Source organism: Sminthopsis crassicaudata, chromosome 3 (genome assembly GCF_048593235.1).
Source record: "Sminthopsis crassicaudata isolate SCR6 chromosome 3, ASM4859323v1, whole genome shotgun sequence".
NCBI lineage: Eukaryota > Metazoa > Chordata > Mammalia > Dasyuromorphia > Dasyuridae > Sminthopsis > Sminthopsis crassicaudata.
Window position 1 is genome coordinate 503,106,773 of NC_133619.1, and position 12,482 is coordinate 503,119,254.

The window sequence follows — 12,482 nt, forward strand, 5'->3', positions numbered from 1 at the left end:
ATTGGGGATATAGTTCACATCCAAAGAATATACCAATTTAGGGCTATGATGTCTGTAATAGATGTATGATCTCAGTCTTACTCATAGATGAAGCAGAAATGATGGATTTAAGACATAGTGACTATAGGAATGCCTCCTCTGAGGATATTTTGCATTAAAACTAGCAGCTTCTTGGTTTGTCCTTTATAATCTATCTTGACTAAAATCACATTCATGGCAGAGAAGTGAAAAATTGAGGCAGTTTTCTCTTTCAAAAGATTTTGGCTGTTCCTTTACAAGACACAGGGTTGAAGAAGAAAGCTGGTTTTCTTTACCTGTGCATGGGAAGAAATAAAGTGATCATCCAAAATCTAGGTTTCTTAACAAGCTACTTTCCTTAGTAAGTTATTACAGTATTTCCCAAAAAGTTAAGGATCAGATCAGAAAACATGCATCAATGATAGCCTTCTTCCACTGATTCCAAAAGGTTGTAATAAGTCAAGTAATTACCTATTGTTTTGGCTTCTTTGAGCAATTCTTCCTTGGAAAGTGGATGAATATGGAAATCCTAAGAATAACCTCCCAACTAAGAAAAAATTCATTTTCTCAGGCATATCTCCACAGTCCAAATTCCTAGGCAGACCTACAAAAACTTTGAGTTGTCTCATATGCTTTAACAATAATCAATTTAATTTTATATTCTTCTAGTCATTATACTTTTATTTTATGGATTTTTAAAGTATCATAATTCTTAAGGTCTAGTTCTATCAATATTAAGACTATTCTGCTTTTAAACTATAAAGGAAGACAGTATCACCCAACTGCATTAGTTCTTATTTTTTTTCTAGAGATTAGAGATAGTAATACACAATAATTAATACAATTAATAAATGTAAAGTGTCACAACAAAAGAAGTTAATATTGGAATAAGAACTGTGTTAGCAATAAAATATCACAAGGACATGAATTCAAATCATGGAAACAGCGACAATGATTTTTTTCATGTTTCAAAACAGGGCAATTATATATCTATTAAATATATTGATATAGAAATACATATGTATATATAGTAGCATTCAGACTTCTAGGATATACTATATCAGTAAATTCAACATTGCATAGCAATGTCCTCATGTTAATAAAACTTGTTATACCTCCAAAAATGGAAACAACAGCAAACCTTAAAAATTACATTAAAAACCCCAATTAATAATGCAAATAAGATTAGAAGGGAAGCAACAAACTGGGAAAATATTTTTATACTTATAGGTTCTGATAAAGGCCTCATTTCCAAAATATTTAGAGAATTGACTCTAATCTATAAGAAATCAAGCCATTCTCCAATTGATAAATGATCAAAGGATATGAACAGACAATTTTCAGATGATGAAATTGAAACTATTTTTACTCATATGAAAGGTTGTTCCAAATGACTATTGATCAGAAAAATGCAAATTAAGACAACTCTGAGATATCACTACTCACCTATCAGATTGGCTAAGATGACAAGAAAAAAATAATAATGAATGTTGGAGGGGATATGGAAAAACTGGGACATTGATACATTATTGGTGGAGTTGTAAACGAATCCAACCATTCTGGAGAGCAATCTGGAATTATGTCCCCAAAATTATCAAACTGTTCATACCCTTTGATCCAGCAGTGTTACTACTGGGCTTATGTCCCAAAGAGATACTAAAGAAGGGAAAGGGACCTGTATGTGCCAAAATGTTTGTGGCAGCCATTTTCGTAGTGGCTAGAAACTGGAAGATGAATGGATGCCCGTCAATTGGAGAATGGTTGGGTAAATTGTGGTATATGAATGTTATGGAATATTATTGTTCTGTAAGAAATGACCAGCAGGATGAATACAGAGAAGCTTGGAAAGACTTACATGAACTGATGCTGAGTGAAATGAGCAGAACCAGGAGATCATTATATACTTCAACAACAATTCTGTATGACGATGTATTCTGATGGAAGTGGATATCTTCAACAAAGAGAAGATCTAATTCAGTTCCAACTGATCAATGATGAACAGAATCAGCTACACCCAGAGAAGAAACACTGGGAAATTTATGTGGGCTACTTGCATATTTGTTTTTCTTCCCAGGTTATTTTTACCTTGTGAATCCCACTCTTTTTATTTAACAAGAGAACTGTATGGTTCTGCACACATATATTGTATCTAGGATATACTATAACATATTTAACATGTATAAGACTGCCTGGCATGTAGGGGAGAGGGTAGAGGGAGGGAAGGGAGAAGTCGGAACAGAAGTGAGCAAGAGATAATGTTGTAAAAAAATTACCCATGCATATGTTTTGTCAATAAAAAGTTATAAAAAAATCCAACTAAATACCAGATTTAAAATTCTGAAAATAAAAAGGAAGATTATTAAAATTGAAAGAAACAAAATTATTTAACTGCAAATAAAACTAAGAATTGGTTTTATGAAAAAAATAACAAAAGAGGTAAACTTTTAGTTCATTTGATTAGAAAAAAAGAAAGAAGAAAATCAAATTACCACTATCAATCAAAAATGAAAAGAGTAAATTTACCACCAATGAAAAGGAAATTAAAACAAAAATTAGGAGCTATTTTGTCCAACTATATACCAATAAATCTGATTAATCTAAGTGAAATGGATGGATGCTTACAAAAATAGATCATCCAAATTTACAGAAGAGGAAATAAATTAGTTATATAATCTCATTTTATAAAAAAAGAAATTGAACAAGCTATTAATGAACTCTCTAAGAAAAAAAATCTTCAGAGCCAGATGGATTTATAAGTGAATTTTACCAAACATTTAAAGAACAATTAATTCCAATACTATACAAAATATTTGGGAAAATAGGGGAAGAAGAAGTCCTATCAAATTCCTTTATGCCAGAGATATGATGCTAATACCTAAAGTACATTGGGTCAAAACAGAGAAAGAAAATTATAGACCAATTAATGAATGTTGATAAAAGTCTTGAATAAAATATTAGTGAAAGATTACAGTAACTTATCAACAACATAATACACTATGACCAAGTATGATTTATACCAGGTATGTAGTGCTAGTTCAATATTAGGAAAACTATTGACTATATCATTAACTAAACTAACAAAAATTATACTCTTATATCAATAGATGCCAAAAAAAACATTTAACAAATTCCAACATTTATTCCTATTAAAAAACTCTAGAGAAAATAGGAATAAATGAAGTTTTCCTTAAAATGATCAGTAGCATCTATATAAAAGCATCAGCAAGCATCATATGTAATGGGAATAAACTAGACGCATTCCCAATAATATCAAGGGTGAAATAAAGCTTTACTCTTCAATATTGTATTAGAAACATTAGCTTTAACAATAATAGATGAAATAGAAATGGAAGGAATCAAAGTAGGTAATGAAGAAACAAAGTTATCACTCTCTGTAGATGATGTGATGATATGCTTAGAGGATCCTAGAGAATCAACTAAAAACTATTAGAAACAACTTTAGCAAAGTTGCAGGATACAAAATAAATCCACATAAATCATCATCAGTATTTCTATATATGTTATCAACAAAGTCTAGCAGCAAGAGAAACAGAGAAATTACATTTAAAATAACTGGATAATATAAAATATTTGGGAATCTACCTTCCAAGACAAAGCTAATAACTGTATAACCACAATTACAAAACACTTTCCACAGAAATAAAGTTGGATCTAATTGGAATCTAATTGGAAGTATATCAAGTACTCATAGGTAGGCAGAGGTAATATAATAAAAATGAAAATTCTATCTAAAGTAATCTACTTATTCAATGACATGCCAATCAAATTACCAAGAAATTACTTTATAGAGCTAGAAAAAATAACAAAATTAATCTGGAAGAACAAAAGATGAAGAGTTTAAAGGAAATTTTTAATTGAAAAAATGCAAATAAAGGTGGGTGGCCTACCTGTACCAGATGTAAAACTATTTGGTAATGTCTAAAAAACTATAGTGGATTAATGGAATAGGTTAGGTTCACAAGACACAATATTCAATGATCATAGTAATCTAGTTTTTGATAAATCCAAAGACTCCAGATTCTGGCATAAAAATTTGCTATTGACAAAAATTTCTGGGAAAAGTGGAAATTACTATGGCAGAAACTAGGGATTGACCAACATCTAACACTCTCTGCTAAGATTAAAATGGGTTCCTTGATCAACTTAGAATAATAAGGGATAGTCTACCACTCAGATCTATGGAGAAGGAAGGAATTTATGACCAAAAAAGAAATAGAGCATTATGAAATTTAAATGGATAGTTTTGGTTATATTAAATTAAAAAGGTTTTATATAAACAAAAACAATGTAGTCAAAATTAGGAAGGAAGCAGAAAACTGGGGAAATTTTTTTTCATACAAGTATCTATTTTCCCCTGGCTTTTTATTAAATGTTATTTTGATTGCATTATGGTCTGAAAAGGATGCATTTACTATTTCTGCCTTACTGCATTTGATTTTGAGGTTTTTATGCCCTAGTATATGATCAATTTTTGTATAGGTTCCATGAACTGCTGAGAAGAAAGTATACTCCTTTCTGTCTTCATTTAGCTTTCACAAAAGATCTATCATATCAAACTTTTCTAGTATTCTATTTACCTCTTTGACTTCTTTCTTATTTATTTTGTGATTTGAACTGGTAATCCTAACTGGGGTTGGGATAGGGATGAAATCTCCCACAAAATGGAAGTGGATGGCGGAGTAGATTAAAATCCAAAAAGCTATAATATGTTGTTTATAAGAAACATATTTGAAACAGAGAACTACATACAGAGTAAATGTAAAAGTCTAGAGCAGGATATATTATGTTTCAGCAGAAGCAAAAAACAAAACAAAACAAAACAACAACAATAAAAACCCAGGGGTAGCAATTCTGATTTCTGGCAGAGCAAAAGGAAATATAGATCCAATTAAAAGAGATAAGAAAGGAAGCTACATCTTTTTAAAGGGTACTATAAATAATGAAGTAATATCAATACTAAACATAGATGCACAAAGTAATAAAGTAGCTAAATTCTTAGAGGAAAAATTAAATGAGTTGTAAGAAAAATAGACAGCTAAATTATATTAGAGGAAGCATCTCAACCTCCCTCTCTCAGAACTCTATAAATCAAACCATAAAATAAACAAAAAAGAGTTGAAGGAATTTTAAAAGTTTTAGAATTTTAAAAGTTTTAGAATTTTAGAAAAGTTAAGTGTGATAGACCTCTGGAGAAAATTGAATAAGCGTAAGAAAGAATATATATTTACCTCATCAAAATGTGGCACTTACACAAAAAATGACCATATATTAGGGCATAAAAAAGCTTACAATAAAATGCAGAAAAGTAGAAATATTGAATGTATCCTTTTTAGATCATGACACAAAATTATGTGTGATAAAAGACCATGGGAAATTACTTCAAAAATTCATTGGAAGCTAAATCTAGTCCTAAAGAATGAGTAGATCAAACAACATTATCAATAGAAATTATCAATAATTCTATCCAAGAGAATGACTAGTGAGACAACATGTCAAAGCAGTTTTAGGGGAAAATTTTATATCTCTAGATGCTTACATAAATAAAATAGAGAAAGAGAAGAAGAATGTATTGAGCATGCAACTTAAAAAGCCAGAAAAAAATTAAAGCTCTCCATTTAAATACCAATTTTGAAATTTTGAGTATTAAAGGAGAGATTAATAAAATTGAAAATAAGAAAACTATTGAACTAATGAACAAAACTAAGAGTTGTTTTTATGAAATAGCATGTTTTATGTTTTATGAAACCCAAATAGATAAACTTTTGGTTAATTTAATTAGAAAAAAAAAGAAGAAAATGAAATTACTAATATAAAAATGGAAAGGGTAAATTTACCACCCATGAATAGGAAATTGAAACAATAATTAGAAGTATTTTTTCCCAGCATATGCCAACACATCTGATGATTTAATTGAAATGGATGAATACTTACAAAAATATGATTTCCCAGATTAATAGAAGAGAAAATAAATATTTAACCTTATCTTAGAAAAAAGAAACTGTACAAGTCATGAATGAATTGAAGAAAAAATTTCTAGGACTAGATGGATTTACAAGTGATTTCTACCAAACATTTAAAGAAAAATTCCAATATCATATGTCATATAAACTGGGAAAATTGACAAAGAAGGAGTTCTACCAAATTTCTTTCATGATACTAATATGATACTGATACCTAAAATTCTGTTTTAGGTACTTTCTAGTACCAAAAACAGAAAGAAAATTTCCTTAATGAATATTGATGAAAAAAAAGTTTAATAAAATATTAGCAAAGATATCACAACTGATTACCAGAATATTACAATATGATCAAGTGGAATTTATGACAGGAATGGAGGACTGGTTCAATATAAGAAAAACTATTAGCAAAATTGACAATATCAATAACAAAACTAACAGAAATGTTAGTTTTAGAAATGGCTATAAAACTATGCATACCCTTTGATACAGAAATGTTATGACTGGGTTTATATTTCAAAGAAATCATAAAAAGAGGATAGAATCTACATGTATAAAAATGTTAGTAGCAATTCTTTTTGTAGTACCAATGCATTGGAAATTGAGTGAATGTCCATCGATTGGGGAATGGATAAATAAGTTATGTTATATGAATATAATAGAATATCATTATTCTATAAAAACTTACGAGTGGGCTGATTTCAAAAAAGCCTGGCAAGGCTTATATGAACTGATACTGAGTGAAGTGAGCAGATTCAGGATAAAAATGTACACATTTACAGCAAGATTCTGTGATGATGAAGCATGATAGATTTTAACTCTTCTCAGTAATCCAGTGATCCCAGGCAATTACAATAGATTTGGGATAGAAAGTGTCATCCACATCCAGAGAGAGGATTGTTCATACTGAGTGCAGATTGAAGCACACTTTTGTTCATCTTTTTGTTTGTTTGCTTGCCTTTTCTTTCTTGTAGTTACTCCCAACCCTGATTCTGATTTTTCTTTCATAACATAGCAAATATAGGATATGTTCAAAATGACTGTACATGTATAACCTGTATCAGCTTGTTTGATCTCTTAGAGGGAGAAGTAAGAAGAGAGAAAAAATTCAGTACTCGAAATCTTACAAAAATAAATGTTGAAAATTATCTTTACTCTATTTTCTTGGGAATCCACAAGGTACTTTTTGATTATGTATAGGTTTGATTCACTTTGATTCCCAATGATTATTTAGAGATATTTCCAGATGTTTAAATGTCTTGGGATTTGGGTTCCTTTCGATTTTTATTTACACAAGTGGACTCTGTTTTTATAGGGCTCTACCTACATTAACGGTGTCTTGGATAGTCAGAGGGAGGCCCTTAATCCTAGTATGCATCAGCAACCGAGATCCTCAGTTATGGGTCAATAGTAACAGAGCAGACCAGTGGGATAGCTTCCAATATCAATTTGCAGAAAGCAAATCGCCATCCTGGGAAAGCAAGCACCAACATTCAACACTAAATTAAGCTACCCCCAGAACTGTGAGCAAATCACTAAACACTAAGGGACCCTGTGTTGAAAGACAAAGCTCAGAGCTTCACAGAAAGCTTGGAACCCAGCACTCCTTATGCTCCAGATGCAGAACTTGACTTTAAACATCACAAAATAGGAAAAAAAGAAAGAAAATGAGTAAGAACTAAAAAGAATCTTCTATTAAGAAAGCTCTATGGTGAGAGAGCTTGAGGGAAGACCAAAACACCAGATTAGAAGAGAGCAAAATGCCTGCATGCAAAACCTCAAGGGATGTGAACAAAGAGCCTTCTTGGGAAAACTTATTAAGGCTTTAAAAAGTGAAATAAGAAATGTAGAAGAAAAATTGGGAAAAAAAGAGAAGTATGCAAAAGAGAGTCAACAGCTTGGAAAAGTTAAACAATTCCTTACAAAATACAAATGGCCAAATGCCAAAAAGCCCCAAACAAAACCCAAAACAACAAAATACATACAGAATACCTTTAGAAGTCGAATTAATAGCATAGAAAAGGAAATATAAAATCATACATTAAAAACTAGAACTGGCCAAATGGAAGCTAATGATTCCATGAGACATCAAAAATTAGTTAAATAAACTAAAAATAAGAATAAAAAATAAGAACATGTAAAATGTTTCATTGGAAAAACAACTGACTTGGAAATAGATGCAAGAGAAATGCTTAAAATTTTTTTTAACTACATGAAAGCCATGACTCAAAAAGGAGCCTGTATAACATTTTTCAAAAAATCATTAAAGAAATGTGCCCTAATATATTAGGACCAGAGGTCAAAATAGTCATTGAAAGAATCCATTTTTCACCCTCTGTAAGAGATCCCACAAGGAAAACTTCAAAAACTATTGTAGCAAAATTCCAGGACTACAAGATCAAGGAGAAATTACTGCAAGCTGCCAGAAAGAAACAATTCAAGTATTAAGGAGTCACACAGTCAGTATCACCCAGGATTTGGCAACTTCCACAATAAAGGATCAGAGAGCCTAGAATACCTAGAATACCATATTCTTGAGAGCAAAGAACTTGGGTTACTATCAAGAATTAACTACTCAACAAGATTGAGTAATTTTTCAGAGGAAGAAATGTATATCCAATGAAGTGAGGGACTTTCAATCATTTCTAATGCAAAGACTAGAACTAAACTGAAAATTTGATCTTCAAATACAAGAATCAAGAGAAATATAAAAGATAAATAGTAAATAGAAACCCCACATTTTAAAAGGTTAAACTGTTTATGTCCCTACATGGGAAGATGATAATTATAACTGTTGAACACTGTATCTTTTATTAGAGCTATTAGAAGAGGTATACATAGGTAGAGGATGTGGGTATAAGTTGATTTTGATGCAATGATATAAAAAAAGAAATTAATATATGGAAAAAGGATTGTGCTGGGTGAAAAGAAAAGGAGAGATAAAATGGTGCAAATTGTGCAACATGAAGAGGTCCAAAAGACCTGTTACAGTAGAAGGAAATAAGTGTGTGTGTGTGTGTGTGGGGGGGAGAATGTGCATTGTCTGAAGCTTAATTTCATCAATTTTGGCGCAAAGAAGAAATTACATATTTATTCAAGTATATAAATTTATCTTATTCTATAGGGTATTAAGAGGATCAAGAGGGACAAAAAAGTGAGAGATTGGCTAGAAAAGAGGGAAGAAAATGTAAGAGAAAGGGATAAAAGAAAGGCGGAGGGGGAATAGAAAGAAAGGCAGGTTGAGTGAAGGGATAATCAGAAACATATTTTTAGAGGGTCTAAAGGGTAATGGCAATGAAGTACAAGTATAAGGAAAGCATGTGCCAAAGGCAATTTATACCTTTTTAACTTCAAGGTCTGATAACCCTCTCTGTTATTAGGACTAGCTCTTCCTTGGTCTCTAGGCAGCTTTTTATTTTTCTTCCATGTGTTCTATTCCACTACTTATTTGTATCTATGTTTGCCTGGAGTATATTTACCTCAATTTCCTGACAATTGAATTACTCCTTTCTGTCTAGTTACTATATTTCAAAATAACATAACTGACTGGGAAGGGATAGGAGAGACAAACCCTTTTCTTCATTTTCCATGAGTGATTCCATCTCTAGGCCTGGGTTTCTTCTTTACCAATGAATCATAATGACAACACAAGGATCAAGAAGAATTAGATCAATAAGATTTATATGGATAGCAAAAGAGATCTAGATATTCTTACAAAAATTAGAGAATTTATTAAAAAAAGAATAATGTTTTGAATCAGTTTCTTCCTTACTTAGAAAGGAGTGGAAGGGGGGAGGAAGAGAGATTATGCTTTATGGTCTGGTACCTGAAAATTTAATAATCACCACTCCTATTTCGATTAGTGAAAGGGAAGGAAACTACAAGTCCTGAGGCTGCAGCAACAGGTCCACAAGCCTCTTGCACCCAAGGCAAAGCAGCATTTACAAAATTTCCTAAATTCCTCTTTCCATTATGTCATCTTCTATCCTAAATGTAATTCCATCTTCTTAATTCCTCAATATATATGCCACCCCACTTTGCTGCTGCAATTCATATACATCATTCTGCATACATGCTTATTTTAAATACATTTTATTGATATGCTTTTAATTTCATATGATCAAAATTTCTCTAAATATTCCTTTATTTTCCTTTCTCAGAAAACTCTCATGTGGTACAAATATTTTTTAATAAAGAAAGGAAAGAAAAAATAAGAGAGGAAAAAACCCCAATACAACAGATTCTTTGAAAAAATTTGAAAATATATGCAATTTTCCCCACTGCTATAGGCTTAGCTTTAAAATTATAAGTGATACAACAGTCTGTCCCACAACTCATGGGACTTTGATAGCTTTAATAGCTCCTATTAGTTAATAATAATCTTAATTATTAATCTGAGGTAATCTTAGTTCTTTGTTGCACAGGAAGAAAAATACTATATGGCTGGAACAACATCTTCCAGAAATATTTCTCCCTACCTGCATTAGATCATCTTAAAAGCTGTTTGTATGAATAAAAAGCTTCTTTCCACATTGTTATGGGGTTAGTGAATAAGTACTTAATATTTTTCCTATACCATCCTCTTGTGTAATTTACCCCCAACCTTTTAATTTCTTTGTATTGTTTACTACATAATATTTTAGGGAAGATAAAAGACAAAGAACGAAGAGACTAAGTTCAAGACCTTGTTTTGTTATTGACTTGCTCTGTGACTTTGGGCAAATTATATACTTTTTTGAGTACAATTTCTTGAACTGAAAAACAAGTGGTTGGAAACTGTACATTTTAAAAGTCTTCTCTAGCCTTGATATTCTATATATCATTCATGTTGTGAAACCTCAGAAATTTAACTTCTAGTTGCAGCGATCACTGTTTCACAGAAGGTTATCCATGAAAATTATGTTTCTATACATCTTTTTTAAACTAGAAGAATCATCACTTTTAATATAAGGTACAGATCAATCTTTGGATGAATTCCACAGATATTCTACTAATGTGAAATACAAGCCAGAGTTGTAAGAGAAAGGCAAATCTGTTAAGAGAACTGCAGGTTACCCTGGTTTAACATATATCCCCAAAGCACCTCTGAGTTGGACCTCAAATTAATTTTATTTGTGGAGCGGGATATGTGATTTGTACAAAGATTTCTCCTTTTCTCTCTCCATTGGCTTCTCCCTGCTCTCCCCATTCCCTGATGTTTCCCCCACCCCTGCCAGAAAACCAATTTTTTCTTAAATCAATTATTCTGATATTGCTCTTTTCAATAAATTGTTCTTTTTTATCACTTTCTTCAAGGCAATTTTGACATCCTTATTTCTCAGACTGTAGATGAGGGGATTAAGCATGGGCACAACTATAGTGTAAAACACAGAGGACACTTTCCCTTGATCCATGGAGCTGACTGAAGATGGCTGCAGGTACATGAATGCTGCAGAGCCAAAAAAGACACCAACTGCTGCAATGTGGGAACTGCAGGTACTGAAGGCTTTTGATCTGCCTTCAGTGGATCGAATTTTAAAAATGCTAGCAATGATCAAAACATAAGAAAAAATAATGGTCAAAGTTGGGAAAAGGATATTAAATGTGCTGAAAGCCAGAGCCAACACTTCATTGATATAAGTACTAGAACAAGAGAGCTTCAAGAGTGGAAAGAGATCACAGAAATAATGATTAATGATATTTTCCTTACAGAAGAGCACTCTAAGCAAGCAGCTCATATGAACTGTAGCCCCAATAAGGCCCAAAGCATACACCCCACTCACCAACCATGAACACACTTGATAAGACATCGTAAGACTATAATGAAGGGGATGGCATATAGCAACATAGCGGTCATATGCCATCACAGCCAACATTTGACATTCACAAATTGCAAAAAAGGCAAAAAAATAGAATTGAGTCATGCACTCAGGATAGGAGATGGAGTTCTTCTCTGATAAAAAGTTCACTAGCATTTTAGGTGTGATGACAGTTGATTGACAGAGATCAATGAAGGACAAACAGCACAGGAAATAATACATAGGGGTGTGAAGATGAGAACTGAGTCTAATCAATATGATCATGCCCAGGTTCCCCACCACAGTGACTACATAAATCCCTAGGAACAGGAAAAAGAGGGGCAACTGGAACTCTGCTTGGACTGTCAGCCCAGTGAGGATGAACTCAGTCACTAGTGAATAATTCCCTTTCTCCATTCTTTTTGATTGTAGAGCACTAGGAAGCAAGAATCTGTAAACATAGATTAAAAAAAGAAGATATCTTCATTATTACCAGTTTCAAAAAATGATCTCAAACAGAATAAAATTATATATAATCATTTAATCTTTTGTCCAATTCCATTTTCCTATAAAGTTATTGAACATCAGCCTTTACAGTTACATAATGCTTATATATTAGTTTGTTGGAAAGAGCCATGTCTGATCTCCTCATATAATATAATTTTTATTTATAATTATTTATAACTATGCTTTTAAAGTTCTTTATTAA

General features: G+C 31.8%; 1 protein-coding gene across 1 annotated transcript; it reads right to left on the reverse strand.

Moving 5' to 3' along the window:
* Positions 1-11,236: 11,236 nt before the first annotated feature.
* On the reverse strand, positions 11,237-12,193 carry LOC141562258 (olfactory receptor 8G50-like). The gene has a single exon (XM_074302232.1). It carries the CDS (start codon positions 12,188-12,190, stop codon positions 11,237-11,239), a length of 954 nt encoding a protein of 317 aa, XP_074158333.1. The 5' UTR covers positions 12,191-12,193.
* Positions 12,194-12,482: the final 289 nt, after the last annotated feature.

Coding starts and splice junctions, on each gene's coding strand:
- LOC141562258 (XM_074302232.1), bottom strand. CDS start 12,190: ATGGAGAAAGGGAATTATTCACTAGTGACTGAGTTCATCCTCACTGGG.